Source organism: Talpa europaea (assembly GCF_964194135.1).
Source record: "Talpa europaea genome assembly, chromosome: 9".
NCBI lineage: Eukaryota > Metazoa > Chordata > Mammalia > Eulipotyphla > Talpidae > Talpa > Talpa europaea.
Genome location: NC_140076.1, coordinates 76341536 through 76358942, shown reverse-complemented (window position 1 = coordinate 76358942; position 17407 = coordinate 76341536). Strand labels below are relative to the sequence as shown.

At 54.6% G+C, this 17407-nt stretch overlaps 1 protein-coding gene across 2 annotated transcripts; it reads right to left on the bottom strand.

Annotated features, from left to right (window-relative positions):
• Positions 1-12531: 12531 nt before the first annotated feature.
• On the bottom strand, positions 12532-17007 carry CRABP2 (cellular retinoic acid binding protein 2; the record flags this gene model as incomplete). 2 transcript variants are annotated; one of them, XM_084244324.1, is made up of 4 exons in its annotated part: positions 12532-12582; positions 13031-13147; positions 13339-13517; positions 16938-17007. In XM_084244324.1, 4 exons carry the CDS (start codon positions 17005-17007, stop codon positions 12532-12534), a joined length of 417 nt encoding a protein of 138 aa, XP_084100450.1. The 2 variants fall into 2 exon arrangements, with proteins under 2 accessions (XP_084100450.1, XP_084100451.1); XM_084244325.1 differs by lacking the exon at positions 13031-13147.
• Between the last annotated feature and the right edge of the window lie 400 nt (positions 17008-17407).

The following is a 17407-nucleotide window of genomic DNA, read 5'->3' as shown; positions in this document are numbered from 1 at the left end:
AAATCATGTTCTGACAATTTACTTATATCATCTGAAAATCCTCAAAACATCCCTTGCAGGCGCCTACAGTTCAGGAAGCAGCGCTCACAGGGCACAGAGATCTCCCTGCAGAAGGCCTTCTGGAGGGTGAAAGTCCTCCTGCGTGGCGCACGGTAACGTGGGAGGTGGGATTCGCAGCATGCAGAAAAACGGGGAGGTGAGATCGGGGGAGAGTCGGGGTAACGAGACTGAGCGGATCATTGAGGAAGCCATTTCTGCTCATATAAATCCAACTTAACTATACAAGTGTTAGCTGAGTCTATGGTCAGCACCTAAGAGAGAGACCTCTGTCCTAGCCCTGAAGGGGCTCATGGTGGAGGTAAAGATAATAAATATAATAATATTATTACTATAATCAGCACTTATGGTGTCCACAGAGAGCTGGGGGCACAAAGGATGGAAAGGGGTTTCTGGGTGCTGAGTACAGCAGGCCAATGACCAGGAGGCCATTCCAATAATACCCTCACCCCTGTCCCCAGCTACCTAGGCTTTGGCATTCACTGTTTATCTGTGGAATGCAGGTCAGGGAGGGGTCGGTGGGTGTGCAGTGAGGGGACTCACTGAGGCTATGCAGACCCAGATGCTGAACTTCTCCACCCTCACCCCCACTGCTGTTTGTATTGGGCTTGGGGCCTCTCCCTCCTCGTTTGTTTCCCAGGTGTGGAGAGAGATGCTGAATATTTGAGATCCCCTAAGATCCTTGAGATCCTTTAGGGAGTCCCATGGAGAGGTTCAGTGGGGTGGGGAGTTTGTCTCCTGGACCCCTCACTCTCACTCAGAGGAGAGACACTTGGCCCTGTGCCTCCTGAGGATAGCACTGGGTCTGACTGCAACACTTTCTGCCTGAATGACCTGAATGTCACATAACTTCTCTAAGTGAGACTCAGTTTACCTGTTTGGTATCAATCCCATAAGTTTATTCTTTTTTTAAAAAAAAGATTTATTCATTTATGCATACAAGAACTGGGGTACAGGGCCTCCCCAGTGGTGCAGCGGTTGAGCCCTGGGTTGAGGTGCAGCCTTTGCAGCACCGTTGGATTCCCAGCCGCCTGGCAAGAGTCCCACATGGTGCGCAGACCTCTCATGGCACGCAGACCTCTCCTGCTGCCCGCTGTTCCCCTCAGCAGTGTACTTAGTCACTCTGCCTATTCTACTCTCCTACTCTCCGCTCTGGCTCTGGTGAATTCTCTCACCCTCCCGCGCCTCTGACTGTACCCAGTGCTTGTATATATAAATAAATAAATCTTAAAAAAAAAAAAAAGAACTGGGGTACAGGCCAGAGGTGCCAGGGGTGAGAGGAGTCACCAGAGACAGAGTGGGGAACAGAACAGGCAGATTGACTGAAATACACTGCTGAGGGGAGCAGCGGACAAGTCAGGAGAGGTCTGCTGTGCCATGTGGGTAGCTCCCTGGCCGGGGATTGAACTCGTGCTGCAGTGGCTGTGGATAGCTTCATAGGTTGTGTCTTAACCCCTTGCACCAGGGAGGCCCCCCATAAGTTTATTCTGAGTGTCAGCAAGAAAAGGTGTGGGAGGTGTATATAAAGCTTCTTTGAGGACTGTCATTAAGTTGGCGCAAACTCCTCCTAGAAACCTCTTGTGGTGAGTTGTGGGAGTCAGGGGACACAGAGGCCATCTAAAATGCTGGAGAAGAGTGTAGCGTAAGTTTTCCTCAGGCAGGAAAAGGGGGACTCCAGCAATCATAGTCCGGTAGAACTGACACCAGTGCTCATCAGATTCTAAACAGATAACTGACATTTCAAGCAACAGGAAATCCAGGCCCTCTGTGGGCACCAGCAGGCACTCTGTGGGTGCAGGGTGGGCCAGATGGCCAGGGAGCATGGAATGAAGTTTCATGAAGACCTTCTGAATTGGAACCTCCCTGTGGTGCTCTCAAGCAGCTCAGCTCGGTCCCCGCCCTGCAGAGAGCAGAAGAGGCTTCAGGAGACATGGACTCTAGGGGCCGCTATGGCATCAAGGAAGCTGCACTCCCTGGGAAACTGAAGAACTATGATTTATATTGTGAGTCAGGTAATGTCATCATTATTATTTCCATGCTGTTCTACCTGAGGAAACAATTCAGGGAGGTTGGCTAACTGATCTAAGATCACACAGCTAGAACTTGAACTCAGAGCTCTGACTCAGTCCGCACCTCCCTGTCCCTGGGAAAGAAGGTAAAGGTGTGGAGGTCAGAGGATGCATCACAGAGGACCTGAAAGGGAAGTCTGTAATCTCATCACCATCTCATGCTTCTCCTGTCACCTCACTCAGAGGCACCTTTGGCCACAGGTAGCCAGGAGATGACCAATTCCGGACTCGAAACCTTGTCCTTGGTCAAAATTAGAGCCCTTCAGGGCCTCCCTGGTGGTGCAAGGGGTTAAGTCTCAGCACTATGAAGCTACCGCAGCCACTGCAGGACAAGTTCAATCCCCAGCCAGGGAGGTTACCCACATGGCACTGCAGACCTCGCCTGTCTCACCTGCTGCTCCCCTCAGCAGTATATTTCAGTAGATCTGCCTGTTCTGCTCCCCACTCTGACTCTAGTGACTCCTCTCACCCCTGGCACCTCTGGCCTGTACCCCAGTTCTTCTGTGCATAAATAAATAAAGCTTTTTTTAAATTAAAAAAATAAGGGAGAGGACAGTGGTTCCCTCTGGGGGTGGGGGGGGGAGAAGGAGAAGCAAGTGGGATGGAGAGGCACACCACTCTGCACAAGAGTTCTTCCCTAAAAGAGTACATGAAGCATTTCAAAAATAAAAATATAGGGTTATATTAAGTGTCTGATAGACTTTGAGTAAAAGGGCCTAGACATTTCTTAGGTGGATCCAGGAAGCAGAACCAGGTCTGAGGTGGGGGGAGCCCCAAAGCCCAGGCGTCACCCGGACAAGGAGGTGGCCATCACCTGTGGCCATGTACTTCAGCCTGTCACCACCAGAGGGGGCCATCGGCCCATTATTGGCACCCAGGCCTGCTCCCCATGCCAGAGTGGTCATTTGCCCACCTGCAGGACCCTGTGCCGTCTTCAGTGCCCAGGATGACAGCAATGTAGGAATGAACACAGTCCAGCTTGATCCCAGGGCCCCTCTCTGTCCTCTCTGGAGACCTGCAGTTCCAGCTCTGGACTACCCCCAGAGGGTTCTTTGGACTTAAGCAAGAGACCTGGAAGTTAATTCCAGGAAGAACTTCCCTGCCGCATGGGATCATATGGAAGCAGAGTGGCGTGGCGTAGGGCAGAGGAAGAGGCAGTGGGCTGCCTCGCTGAATACCAGAGGGATCTCAGTGCTGAGTCTGCAGCCAAGCAGGCGACCACCCAGTAGCAGTGTCCCTCTGCCCGGCCCCAGCCAGGCAGCTGGGCCCTTTGAGGGGTGTGACTTCCGAAGAAGGCACAGGTAAAGCCGGACACAGAGGCTGCCCCTCCCATGACATGGGCTGGTACCCTGCTGGGAGTCCAGGAAGTACCCTCAAGAAGTCCAGGGGTACCCTCAAGGAGAGAATGTGAGGTGAAGCCATTAGAGATGAGTCAAGGCTGAGGAGAGAGATGACTGCTAGGAAGGAGAAGGAGGAGTCTGAAGGGAGTGTTGGTCTGTCTGGGCAGCTGGCTGGAGGGGAGGTATATTTATCTTCTGAGCTGGTGGCATTAAAAATAACCAGGGGCCCCGAGTAACTCAAGCTCCTCAGCCTTCTAAGCTGGGGTGGGGGCCATTAATGGGGACTAGAAGGAAGCAGAGGATGGGGACAGAAAGGTCCGCTCCTGCCCTAACCCCAGCCTGGGCCACAGCAGGGCAGGGGCTGGGCAGGCTGGTGCCCTGGGGGTTAGCTGGAGGGGGCAGGGAGGGAAGGGGCAGGGAGGGAAGGAGGAGGGAAGCCCTGAACTAGGCAGGAACAATGCTGGCTCCTAGCCAGGAGCTTCGAGTGGGGGGCTGAAGAGAGAGCAGGGAAGGGGAGAGAATGAGGGAAGGGAAATGAGAGACAAGAAAAAACAAAAAAAATTGATGGAAGTGGAGAAAGTTTCCCACTGGGGTGCTCCGACTCTACCCCCTTCCCTGCCCCTGAGGAGAGCCTGTCCTCTGGGCTCTTCCCTGTGAGGAGCTGAAGCTATAGCAGAAAGCACCACTTAAGTTAGCATTCCAGAAGAACTTCCCTGGATGACAGGAGGCAAGGAGAAGGGGGGCACTAGACAAGGCTGTGGGAAAATGTAGTCTCTCCTCTGTCAAGCCTCAGACTCAGCTGGCTTGTAGCCCTTGTTCTTGCTCTGAGACAGACAGCTGGACAGGATGACCTCACCTTTTAGCCTCCGTGTTTCCATACTCCCTGGCTGATTTCTGAGTCAAGGACTGTGATGACAGAAGGACAATCGCAGGAAAGTTTCACTGAAAGATTTACCTCTGAACACAGCTGTGAGGAAAGGGGCTGGAGCTGAGGCCCGCGCAGCCTGAGAATGGCAGAGGCTGGCAATGGCAAGAGAGGTTCCTCCTCCATGCCTAGTCCCTCAGAGCTTGCTGTGAAGGTCCCATTTCTGGAAAACAAAACAGGGAGGGCAGTGCAGGAACCTCATGCTTGGCACATAGCAGGAGCTCAGAAAATATTTCCTTAGTGGTTGGAAGGACAGGTGACAGCTCTCGTGTCAGGGGCTGCCTGGCTCTGCTCGCCAGTGTCTGTCACATAGCTGAGGTACCACAGATGTTTGTTTAGGGAATAAATGCTGCTCATCCACCAAGGCTGGGCCAGGCCTGCGCCCTGCCTTTGTTGGCACCCCTGAAAACTATGACACCTGTGCCCGCATGTCACTGGTCCGTGGGTCTCCTTATACTCAGGCATATGCCTGGGTGAGCTGAGGTGGATTGGGGGCTGGGAGGGGTCTCTGAGAAATCTCTGGTGTCCCCCAACCCAGGCTGGGTCAGGGGAGGCTGGATCTCTCTCCCTAAGTAGCTCTGGGCTGGGTCCAGGGTCCCCTGCCCTTGGTCTCCTGATGGAACTTTAACCCCTGATCTCTTACTTGAGCCTGAAGACCCTGACCTATCCAAGGGGTGCTGCAACCCCCCATTCCATGTGGGAGATGTAAAATCAACTGGGAAGGACTAATGTTTCCCAATACACTGAAAAGCCCCTACCCCCAGCAAGAGAAACAGAAGAAAACACCTGTTGGGAGCAAGCTGGTCTGTTCTGAACCCTAGCAGCCCCCTCCTACAATGCCAACGATTTCCCTGCTACCTGAGAGACTCCCCTTCCCCAAGCAGGCCACACCCCTGCCAGGCCCTCAGTTTCCTCAGGAACAAAGAAGAAGCATGATCCTTGAGGGCCCTTCCTTCTGGGTCTCTGCTCTCTGGTTCTAGAATTCCCAGCTTCTAAGATTCCACCTTGGGCCACCGGGAGGGAGGGCTGGTTGCAGAGGCTCTTGCAGCTGCCAGGCTGCTCCAACCTGAGTCACCAGCGCGGGAATCCCAGTTGGGCCTGACACACCTGCTCACCTCCAGGGTGGGAACTGAGGCCCACATCCAGTCTCCTCAAGAGGCCCAGTACCCTGACAACTGCCAGAAGTGCCCTCCTCTCTGCTTTTTGATCTCCTGTGCCTTTGCAAGTGGCTGGATCCTGGGAGAAGCTGGCCAACCCACTGGCTGCCAGGACAGGAGCAAGGAGTACCCTGAGGTTTCTGGGGCATTGGGCAGGGGCTGAGGTCAGACAGATACTTGAGGAGGAGGCAGCAGCATGGAGGAGATGAACTTTTAAAGTCCCTTTTAGTTGGAGCGGTGGGGGCTGGAGCCCGAAGAGATGAGAAAGGGACTAAAATGTCATGGGAAGTGAATGATGGTTCCAGAGGAGACCCTGGGCTGGGGTTAAGTGGGGTCAACCCTGTCTCACCCTGCCCCCTTCCAAGTCAGCAGCTGGGCCTGGGGTTCCCTGCTGTGGGGGAGCAATTGTCAGAGCCCTGAGGGGGCAGGGGCTGCTACAGGAAGGGGGCAGAGGAGGTTCAGGCAAATGCCCCCTTACCCTGTGAGAAATGGAAGTGGGGGTAGGAGGAGAGGGACTGGCCTGTCTTCCAGAACAGCAAGGGAGGGACCCTGCCTCCTGAGCATCTGACCACCTCCTTTGAGGCCATTCTTTTGGTCGGGGGTGGCTGGACCTCTAGAGGGTCCAAGTGTTGTTGAAAAAGAAGAGGGTGCTCTCCTTTAAGCAACAAGACTTTACCCTGAAGCAGGGCAGATTTAAGAATAGACCCCCCCCAAGGGGTCTAGGAAGGTGATTCAGGACGGAGGAGAGATGGCGCGAGGAAGGGACTGGCCTCAGTGGGCCTAAAGTGGGGGACATCTAGGCAGACGGACTGGGGGTGGGGTACTGTGGGCCTGCCAGGTTTCTGGCACAGCCTGGGAAGAGCCCAGCCCAGAGATTCTTATCCAGGGAAGGAACAGAACAGGTTTCTCGACTGGCAGCGCCAAGGGGGACAGGGGCAGGGAGAAGCCAGGAGGTCAGGAGGGCAGAGGCAGGCCTGCAGAAGCAGGGGGCGCATGACCAGGCCCCCACCTCACTAGGACAATAGTCTCAGCCACCCCTGCTGGGTCTATGGAGGCATTACCTTTGCATCTCATTTGTTCATTTCTATATAGATTGAAGGACTCCCCAGGTCCCCCACTATTCCAGTAAGATCCTCCATCTTTCTCAGGTATGACTGGCCCAGCCAGGAGAAATACCTGGTTGGACTTAGCCCCTCCCCTCCCCCTCAGCTTCTCCTCCACCCTCCACCACACTTGAAGGCTCCTAAGGTCACTGATGAGAGGGACAGTGGAGCCAACAAGTGGTTGGGGACCCTGGAGGACTCCTCAGGCCTGCCCTATCCTTTCATCTCCCGCCACAAAGGGCTCAGCAGCTCCAGTCCTATCCATCTTGTCCCAGGCTGTCCTTAGGCAGCTCTTTGTGGGACCTAGGGTCAGGGGGCCTGACCAGCACGCCCCCTCTCCTCTGACCCCTGCTCTTGGGGCCTTTATTCTCCCTTCTCCCCCCTTCCTAAGAATCTCAGCCCTCTCCAGTCTGGATTCCTCTCCCTCCTTGTAGCCCGGCTTTCTCCTGTGTCTCCCACCCCAGTCTCCTGCCTTTCCTCTCCTCCCAACCCAGTCTGCCCCCCCCTCTGTTTCTCTCTCTCTCCCCCTCTCTCTCCCTTTCTCTCCTCCCCCTTTTCCTGCCTCTCTCTTTCTCTCCCTTCTTCCTGTCCCTGGTTCCACTCACTTCTGCCAGTCCCTCCCATGTGGATTCTTGGCTCTTCCTATCACATTTAGGCACGGAGGGCTCTAGGTCTGGGGGCCACAGGGGCACTCTGGATCCTGGGCTCCCTCTGGGTTTTCTCCTCTCTGGTCTCAGCTGTCCCTAATCTCTTGGTTTTCACATTGCTAAAACTTTCTCTCCTCTCTCTCCTCTTGTCTCTTTGGTGTGTATATGTGGGTGCGTGCCTCAGTTTCCCTGGTACATTCCCTCAGTGACCATCAGCACCCCTGCCGTGTGTCAGCCCCAGCCCCTGGGGGAGTCACACATGCCCCCTTCCTGTCTTGCCCTTCTACCCTCTCTGACCCTTCTTACTCCAGCCCTCTCCCTGGCAGGACAGGGTCTCTGTGGTCCAGGTCTCTCTGCTGCCCCCAGTGTTTTACCCTCCAGTTTGTGGGGTTCTGAGAAGTCTGGACTCCGGAGCAGATTCTGCCGCTGCCATGGAGATCTCATGAAATCCTCAGGATGCTGGTGGGGAAGGGGGGGGGTCCTTGTGTGTTCTCTCCCAAATGCAGTGCTGAGAAATGCAGGCATGGGTAACGGAAGAGGAACCCAGAGCCTTGGAGTGGGAGGGCAGCCTGGAGGACTTGCTCATAGCCGGGCTAGGCTAGTGAGGTGCCTCACCCTGATCCAATCTCTGGGTCTGAACCAACTTCCCTGTCATCTCAGGCTTGGGGCTGGGAAGCATTGAGACACAGGGGTGGGAGGGGGAGGCCCCACCCTTACAGTCACCTGCAGGAGCCCCTACTATGCTGGGAAGATCCAGTCTCTGCCCTCAGGGATCTCCTGGGAAAGATAGTCCTCTTCTCTCTGCCCTTAACAACTTTGTTCCAGAGGCAAATAATGGTAGATGCTGAAGCGGGTGGTCCAAATAGACCCCAACCCCAATAGCTAGAGCTCTGAACCTGGGCTCGGGAGGGGACTGCTGGGAAAAGACTCTGGGATGGGTGTGGGAGTCAACTTAAATGGAAAAAGTAGGCTGGGTGGGGAGCTGGCAGCCTGGAAGGGGGTCAGCAGAGCTGGAGTCAAATAAGGGTTATAGGGTAGAGGCCAGGGTGGAGGCCTTGAAGAAACAGGAGGAAGCAAGAGTTTGGGTTCTTCTGGATTAGAACAACAGAAAACCCAGTTTGATTCGCTTTTCTACTTTTTAAAAAAAGATTTATTTATTTATGCATACAAGAGCTGGGGTTCAGGACAGAGATGGGGGGAGGGGGTTGAGAGTATTCACTAGAGACAGAGCGGGGAACAGAACAGGCAGATTGACTGAAATCTACTGCTGAGGGGAGCAGCGGGTAGGACAGGTGAGGTCTGCTGCACCATGTGGGTTTCTCTCTGGCCTGGGGATCAACTTAAAACTCGTGCTGCAGAGGCTGCGGATTGCTTCATAGTGTGGTGTTTAACCCCTTGCACCACCAGGGAGGCCCTTCATTTTTCCATTTCTATGCAAAGCACCACCAGCTGCCTCCCACCCCAGCCAGAGCACAAGAACCATTCTTGGCAACTTCATTTTTCTCACTCCTCTCACCTCTAATACATCACTGAGTCTGCATCCTCCTCCCCCCAAATTGCACCCCCCTCAGTCCCTTCCACTGGATTTCTCTCCTCCTGTACCCAGATCATCTCACCAGCCTCCTGCTGGCCCTTTCTTCACTCCATCTTTTCTCTAGTCCATCTTCTGACAGCCAGAGGGAACTATTGAAAACACAAACGGGATACCTCCCCACCCCCACCCCCCTTTTAAATCCTCCCATAGCTTCTCATTGCTCTTAGAATAAGCTAAAGAGCACCTACAATGTTCCATGCCCTCAGGCTCTGCACCTTCGGGCCCTGAGCCCCCAGTGGTCCACAACCCAGGGTTGGGGACTTTGCACAACCCCAGAGTGTCCACAGGGCCTTAACCCTGTGGTCCCTCTGCCCGGAGTACTTTCTCCTCTGTTGTGCCCACTAAGTCTGCAGGGTCCACCTGTCTTGTCCTCTCAAGGGCCTGGTCTCCCGACACCTCTGCCCCTTCATTCTGCAGGCCCCTCCATGACCCTCTCTCTCTGCTTCTCTTTCCCTTCATAGCATTTGCCACAGTATGTGTTGATATATTCAGTGGTGCATTTACTTTTAGTCATCCGTCTTTCCCCACTAAAGGTCTGTCCCCCACCCCCAGCCCCCACAAGGGCAGAGATCTTATCCATTTTCTTCCTCTCTGTGTCCCAGTACTAGCAGGGTGCCCAGCTTGGAGGAGGGAGGCTCTGGAAACAATAGTCAGATGAATAGTTGGGTGGATAAATGAAAGGCCCCCTCACCTCCCCCACCCCATGCTCGGAGAGGGGCCTCGCTTACCCAAGGACTCCAGACATTGTCTCCCTGTCTCCTTGTCCCCCACTCCCTGGTCCTGACCTTCTGCCCTCAGCTGCAGCTGTGGCTTCTCCTGGGACAGGAGCGGTAGGCCCTGCCCCAGGGCACCCTGGTCTTTCAGGGGAGGAGGCTCACCTGCCGACACAGGCTACAGAGGCTATGGAGCATGACCACCAGCTGTCAGCGCTGACAGAGGGTTTGGCCGCTTCAGGCTACGCCTGCCCAGGAGTAAAGCTATGGGGAAGCGCTGGGTGCCCATAGGCAAAGGCAGTTTAGGGGCAGGAGGCCTGGCAGGGCCCACGCAGGCGCTGGGCAGGCCACATCTGAAGGGTCTCTCATACCCCTATGAACTTTATTCTGGACAAAAAGAGGGATTGAGACCCACCGCGACGGCCTGCGTTCGAGCCAAGCCAGGGAGCTGACCCACATGGCGCAGCAGACCTCTCCTGTCTTGCCCATTGCTCCCCTCAGCAGTGTGTTTCAGTGATCCACCTGTTCTGTTCCCCACTCTGTCTCTGGTGAGTCTTCTCACAGCCCCCCACCCCCATCCTGCTGGCCCTGCACCTCTGGTCTACACCCCAGTTCTACACAAAAATAAATAAAATCTTTAAAAAAGAAAAAGAGGGACTGAAATAAGTTTTTATTTTGCTTTTATTTATTTATTTATTTTTTAATAGAGGCATGCTTTATTTATTTATTTGTTTGTTTGTTTTTGTTTATACATGCACTGGGTACAGTCAGAAGCGCGGGAGGGTGAGAGAATTCACCAGAGCCAGAGCGGGGAGCAGAGCAGGCAGAAGGACCGAAGTACACTGCTGAGGGGAGCAGCGGGCGGCAGGAGAGGTCTGCGCGCCATGTGGGACCCTCCTCTGGTGGCCGGGGAGCAGCCGGGGATCGAACCGGCACCTCGGAGGCCGCAGGCAGCTTCGCAACCCAGTGCTCAACCGCTGCGCCACCGGGGAGGCCCTGCTTTTATTATTTTTTAAACAGAACATGTAATAACATTTATGTTTTGAAGGATCCCCCTGACTGCATTATGGAGGTAGTGGTTTTTTGAGCACTTACTGTTACTAGTGCTATATACTTAGTAAAATTTATTTTACTTGTTTCATAGCAAAGGTGAGGTAGATGTTTTATATAGTTGCTATTTTGTAGACTAGAGCAACCAGTTGCTGAGACTCACAGCAACTATCTTCACTGGAAAACCACTGCTTCCCATCCCACAGGACTCTGGTGGGCTTGGCGGTCTACAACACTGCCCCACCTGTCCCTTGGCCATGGCATAGTGTGAGGGCCAGGCCTGGCCAGGCATCGGGACCCTTGACCTGCCAACAGCAACTAGTCCATGGGGTGGTCATGTGATACAAGCAGAACCAAATTCAACTCTTCTGAGATGCTGAAAATGTGGTCCCTCTTCTCTTTTGGACCTCATATTGTAACCTTTGGGCATCTAAAGTATTTGCCAGACTTGGAGCAAACTATGTGATAGGATTGAATGTGACCAATGCACCAGAGGGGTGGAGGTAAGCAGGATGCACGTGGGAGAGGCTGGTGATATTGTTTGAGGCTCTGGATCTGGCACACCTGAAGCAAGACCAAGCTGAGTCCCAAGGACATGAGCCATTCAATTACATTATTTTATGTTTAAAAAAAACCCCAACAAACCCTAGGCCTCAAAGAAAGTAAGTCACCTGTCTGAGGTCACAAAATCAGTGAGTGGCACAACCACTCTCTTATTCCAGCGCCTGTACGCAGTCACTATCATGCCAAGATAAAGGAACCACCAGGCCAGGTGAGCCAGATGGGAGCTGCTGCTGCAGGAAACCAGGTGAGCGACGAGGAGGTCCGGGAAAGGAGGGCAGACTTTTGAGAGATTCATGGATTTCGGGGAGCAGTGTTATAGACCTGGGTGTGGAGTGTAAGGGAGAAAAATGGGAGGAGGGTCCAGGGGCTGGAGGATCTAGAAGCCAGGCAGGAGGGCTCGAGGTGGAGATGGCTTATCTGCTGCACTGAGCATGGACAGGCAGGACGAGACCTCTGCCAGGAGACCTGAGCCGGAGCAAGGCCAGCCTGGGGGTGACGATGAGCTCATCTGGCACCATGTGGGAGGCCAAGGCCAGATCTGGGGGTGGCCCAAAGATAGGGTTTGGAGAGGTGAGAAGGAACAATTGGAGGAGGAGGAGAAGCTGTGTCACCATCACGGAAAACATGGGCGGGAAAGGTGGGAGTCTGCACCTTGGCCCAGGGCCTGCTGAGAGGGGGAGGCCCGGTGACCTTGGGAGGCAGAGCGGGCACCAGGGAAGCTGGAGGAGGGGAGGTGGAGGTGATGCGCACAGATTCTGCAGCAGATGAAGGAGTGGGCAGAGCCAGAGGGAAGGACTCTCTCTGCTGGTCACACATCCAGGAGGCTGAAATGTCCCCTCTTTCCCACGCTGCCTCCAGGGGCCAATTGGAGCTCAGGCGACTGCCCCCTTCCCAGTGAGCCACAGACAGTCTTTGTTTTTTAAAACATTTTAATAAAATTAACCAATAAATATTCTACACCACGTAGGCTACAGGGACAAAGAGTGGAAGCAGAGGGCCCACTTGGGCCCTCAGGTCCCCTCAGGGAAAGAGATCTTGCTCTGGGCTGGTTTGGGGGGCGAGTGACTCTGGGATGGGTGATCCGGGCTCTCACAATCCATCCCTCTTTGTTGGTGGAAGGGAGGGAAGGAGGGACCAAAAAAGAGCCCCTTCAGGAGGCATCCCAGCACCCCCAGAAGCCAGCAGGGTTAGGGGAGAACTAGCCTAGAAGGAAGGAATGGAGGGGGCAGGGGGCCGGGGTGGGGGGCGGCCCATGCTCAGCAGGGAACACGGGCTGGTGGTGAGCCAGGGCGGCTCTTGGACTCGCGGCCACTCACTCTCGAACGTAGACCCTGGTGCACACAACATCATCCGCGGTCATGGTCTGGAAAAGATAGAAGTCATTGTCAGTTGGGGAGATCCCTGGGTCCTGTGACTGGGAACCAGGAAGGTTCTGCTTGACCTCTCCACATCCAGACTGCTTCTCGGTTCAGGACAGATAGACTGGAGCTGGTCCGAATTTCTGGGCACCACAGAAAGGAGGTTGGCAGGGGCCCATCTGGCATCCTCCTCCCCAAGCCAGAAAAATCCCCTCCAGAAACATATTGGGGCCTCTCCATGCATGTCCTCTGCTCCACACAGAAGGGACGCCATTTCTCACCTGCACAAGGACACCGTGTGGGACAGTTAGCTTCGTTGTGCCCCAGCAGCCCCATCTGGAGCGGCGAGACCAGTCATGGTTGTCCTCCAACCTCCAGCACCAGGGAGTGGTTCAGAAAACCCCCTGAAGGCAGCATTGCATTTCCACCCACCTGGGAGGAGACAGGCCTTACCAGGATCAGCTCTTCATCATTGGTCAGTTCCCTGGTCCAGGAAGTCTTGGGACCCTCTCCCTTCAAAAGCCTCTGCTCACAGACCATTTTGTTCTCACTCTCCCATTTCACCAGGCTCTGCAGGAGAGAGATGGCTGAGTGAGCAGGGACAAAGCAGCCCCGCCCGCCTGCCTAGGGCCCGCCCGCCTAGGGCCTTTGCCATTGGAAATGGAGAAAAGAGTCCAGGAAAAGACTGAGAAATGTGGAAAAGTGTGCAGAGGTGGGGCAATAGATAGCTTGACGCTGAGGGACCCCAGCCTGGCACTCACCTTACAGGGTCTTCCATCCACAGTCTGCTCCTCAAACTCTTCCCCGATCTTAAAGTTGATCTCAGTGGTGCGCACGGTGGTCGAGGTTTTGATGTAGAAGGTGTCTCCCTCCTGTTTGATCTCCACTGCTGGCTTAGACGCCGCAGCCACTGCAATCTTCCTCAGCATCACATTCACCCCTGCAGGGAGAGGAGACCCTGTGTATCTCTAGGGGTGCTCCAGGCCCCTGTCTCATGCCCTCTGCTGGGACAGCAGTGCAGGCTGAATGTGAGTGTGGAGAGTGCAGTGAGCCCGGGTGTCCAGGAAAGTACCTTCAAGGAGAATGGGTAGCCCAGCCCTAAAGGATGGTGGGGTTGGGGCAAGAGGGGCAGAACGGCAGTGCCCTGCCCGTAGGAGCCTGTTCCCAGTTACGCCCCACCTTGATGAGTCAGCAGGCCCGGATCGGGCTCCCCAAGTCTCAGGGCTTCACACTCAGAGTTCTCAGAGGCAGCTTCTCCAGATTTCCCTTTCTCAGCAGCATCCTGCTGTTGACTCTGCTCACCTCACTTTTGGCCCTTTGTCCACCCTGTTAGAGACCTCTTCTAGGGTAGGCACATCAGAATCACTGTGTGTATACCTGGCAGAGGCAGGGCAGACGCTCTGCAGCCAGGCCTTGCCCTGGAAGTTGGGGCCACCTTCCTCTCTGCCCTTTCCACCTTCCCTGTCGGGTGCAAGTTAGGCCTTTACTTGCCCAATCTCTGTCACGCCCCCAGTGAGAAGAGCCGGGCTTCCCAGCAGGGAAAGAGGTGGGGCAGCTGTTTCCCTCTGCTGCCTTTGGAACTGGGATTGTCCTGCAGCTTGGAGAAGCCAGGAGCTCTGGGCGCAAGATTCACTAGGCTATGATTTCCACCTGGCTCAGTCCCTCAGCAGGCTGGGTGACCCGGAACAAATGGTTTAAGCTGTCTGAGCCTTAGGTCCCTCAACTGTAAAATGGAAACAATAGTTTCTTCAAAAGCTTTTCCCATGGGACCTAGCATATAGTGTCAGGCACACCTTTATGTTTTCAAGAAATAATGGCTATGCTTATTGTTGCTATTATTTTTATTGAGAAAAGGAAGGCAAAGCCAGAGCCGCTCAAAGTTCCTTGCCTCAGATTCCTGCTTGTTTGCCCTCCTGGAAGACTTCTATGCCCTTCACCCAACGGACTAAAAGGGACATTACCCTTCCCTGCCCTGAGGTGTCCCCAACTCCAGATCACACACCCATTTTGGTGGTCAGACTTTGTCACTCAGCCTCTAAGGATTCAATGTCCCTGTGCCCTGTCCCCATATCCTTTTCCAGATTTGACTCCCTGCTCCCCAGTTAATAAGAGGGTGGAGGACTCTGTTGCTGGTGAATCCTCTCTACCTCCCCCCGCCCCGCACCTCTGGCCTGCACCCCAGCTCTTGTATGCATAAATAAATAAATCTTTAAATAAATAAACAAACAAAATCTTTAAAAAAATAAATAAGAGGGTGGAGGACCCAGGAGAGAACACCTCTCTAACAGGAGACAAGCAGTCAGGGAGGCATCTCTCAGCCCCCAGCCCCAGGCCAGGGTCCTGGTCCAAGCTCCCCATCACTTTAGCAGACCTGGCTTCCTACTCTGAGCCAGCACAGGATCCTTCAGGGAAGCAGTAGGTGTGGTAAGTGGGCAAAGCTGGGTTGTGCCAGGTGAGTGGGATTTCCCTGCCCTCAACTGCCCACACTCCCAGGCCTTCCTCCAGACCTGGGTTCCTAGAGAAACAAGTCCTGTGACACCAAAGCCAGTCCCCTCTGCTCTGGATTAAAAGGAGCAAGAGGGAGGAAGCCCTGCCCGCAGGAGTTCCAGAAGTTTCCCTGCGTGACTACTGACTTTTAGGTCCAGGGAGAAATAACTGATGTTCCAGCTTTAATTCACTTGGCAGAGGAGACTCATCACACTTCATCTTGGAAGAGACCACTTCACCTGGGAAGTCTATCCTGCGCTCTCACACCTACCTCTCCTGTTACAGGAGCAGAACCTGCCACAACCACCCTACTGGATGGGACAGGTATTCCCCAAATACCTGTGCATCTCTTCCCAGGAGAGGGACCCTTGGATAGTGCAAAAGGAGGTAAGAAGGGATCTAGGTTTTTGTGGGGCCAGGCAAGGTTGGGAGGAGACACCCAGCCAGTCAGACTCTGCTGCCTTTGAAACTGGAGTTAGGCTAAGCTGACCTTGGATGGCTAACTCAGGACTGTGTTTGTGTAATGGGTCTGTTTTCAATCTGGCCCCCAGCAGGGCCTGAGGAGGACACGTGGCTCCCAGAGACCCCGCAGGGAGGACAAACAAACTGAAGACAGACAACAGGATTGGGTTTGGGATCTTATTCTCCTGCCAGGGACTGAGTGTTGCCACTTAGAAGAGGGGCCAGAATCCAGAAAAGATGGGGGAGGAATGGCATCTTGGCTTTCTGAAAGTAAAATTTTTATCCTTTTGGTCTTTTATTCCCACAAGAGCACAGCAAGGCTGACATGACTATATGAAGTATTGGGGTTAGATTATGAGAACTAACAGCAAAGAATGATGGAAATCACTGCTCTTCCCATAGGGTTTTTGACCCTTCTAAGGTCCAGACTCACTTCCATAGCTCCCTGCCCCTTCCCCAGCGCATCTGGGATCTCTCTGTTTAGTCCCGAAATCGATGGCATGCACACCCTTGGGCTCCAGGACTCCCAGGAGGCTTCTCAATTGCTGGGGTCCTGAACTAGCCTCCATCTCTCCCCAGAGGCCTCTCCTCCTCTGGTCCCAGCCTCTCCCCCTCGCCAGCCAGCCGCAGGAGTCTGGAAAGGCAGTCTAGGTAGGCGCAGTTCCCCACACCTTGGCCCAACAACGGCAACAGGGCTGAGGGGGGTCTCCAAGGAGGGAGGGAGAGAACTCGGAATTTCAGAAATGGGGGAGGTGTGGGTTTTCACACAAAGCCATTTGTTGAAATCTAAGAAAGTGATAATTATCCAGAGCGATTTGAGGACGCTGGAGCCGCTGGCTGTAGGAAAATATTTGTCTCACAGATTGAGGAGGGGTGGGGGTCAGAATGGAAAGTGCTGAAATTGGCAGAAAGGAAAAACAGGGATTTCTGGGGTGGTGGATCACCTGGATCACCTGGTGGGTGGAGCCCTGCGTTCAGAGGTAACGAAGGAACACGTACCCTGGGGATTGAGTTACCCGCGGTCGCAAGGGAATGGAGACTGGAATGTCTCTGAGGTGCACGGTTGTGTAGGGACCCAGGCTCCCAGCCTGGATGCAAGATTTTCAACTTTAGAACTGCGGAGTGGCCCCCTGTCCCGCCCCGAGGGGCACCGAGCTCGTGCATCTGGTTTCTACTTGATTCACAAGCTGAGTCACCGAGGAGCTGGCAACGGTGGGCGCCCCGCCGGGAAAAAGGCAGGATTTGGTTATCCCAGCCCAGCGCCCCAGGACCCAGGCGTCAGGCCCCTTTTCTTGAGGATGCAGGCGCCCAGCCTCCCACACCCTGATTTTAGCCCCCTCCCCTCTTTCTCATATTCACTCCAAGGACTCCGGAGCCTCTTTCTCCTCCGTGCACTGGAAAATCTCCTTACCCAGCACTTTGAGCAAATCCTCGAAGTTTTCCGATCGGATGATTTTCCAGTTGCCAGAGAAGTTGGGCATGGTGACGGCGTGGGAGATGGTCTCCTTAAACACTTCAGCTGGAGCACTGGACGTTGAGTCCTGTCGTCGAAAGAGGTAGCCGCTGCCTTCGCCCGATCGTGGGACTCAGAAGCTAGGACACGTCCCAGGACTACCCCAAAGCCGGCTGGGCTCCCGCGCTGGCAGCTTTTATACCCCGCGCGGGCCCGCCCCTGTGCAAGGATGAGGTGGCCCCGCCTCTCGCTCCGCCCCCACCCCACCTGGGGGGCCACGAGTCTCGGGTCTGCTTTACCACCGACACCCCCTCGGGACGTCCTAGGGATTTCTAGCCCCGCGGGCGGTCCAAGGGTCTTGGGGGCCCTAGATACCAAGCTCCGGCGGCGGTGGGAAGATGGGGAAGCCGGTAGAGGGCGAGTACTGG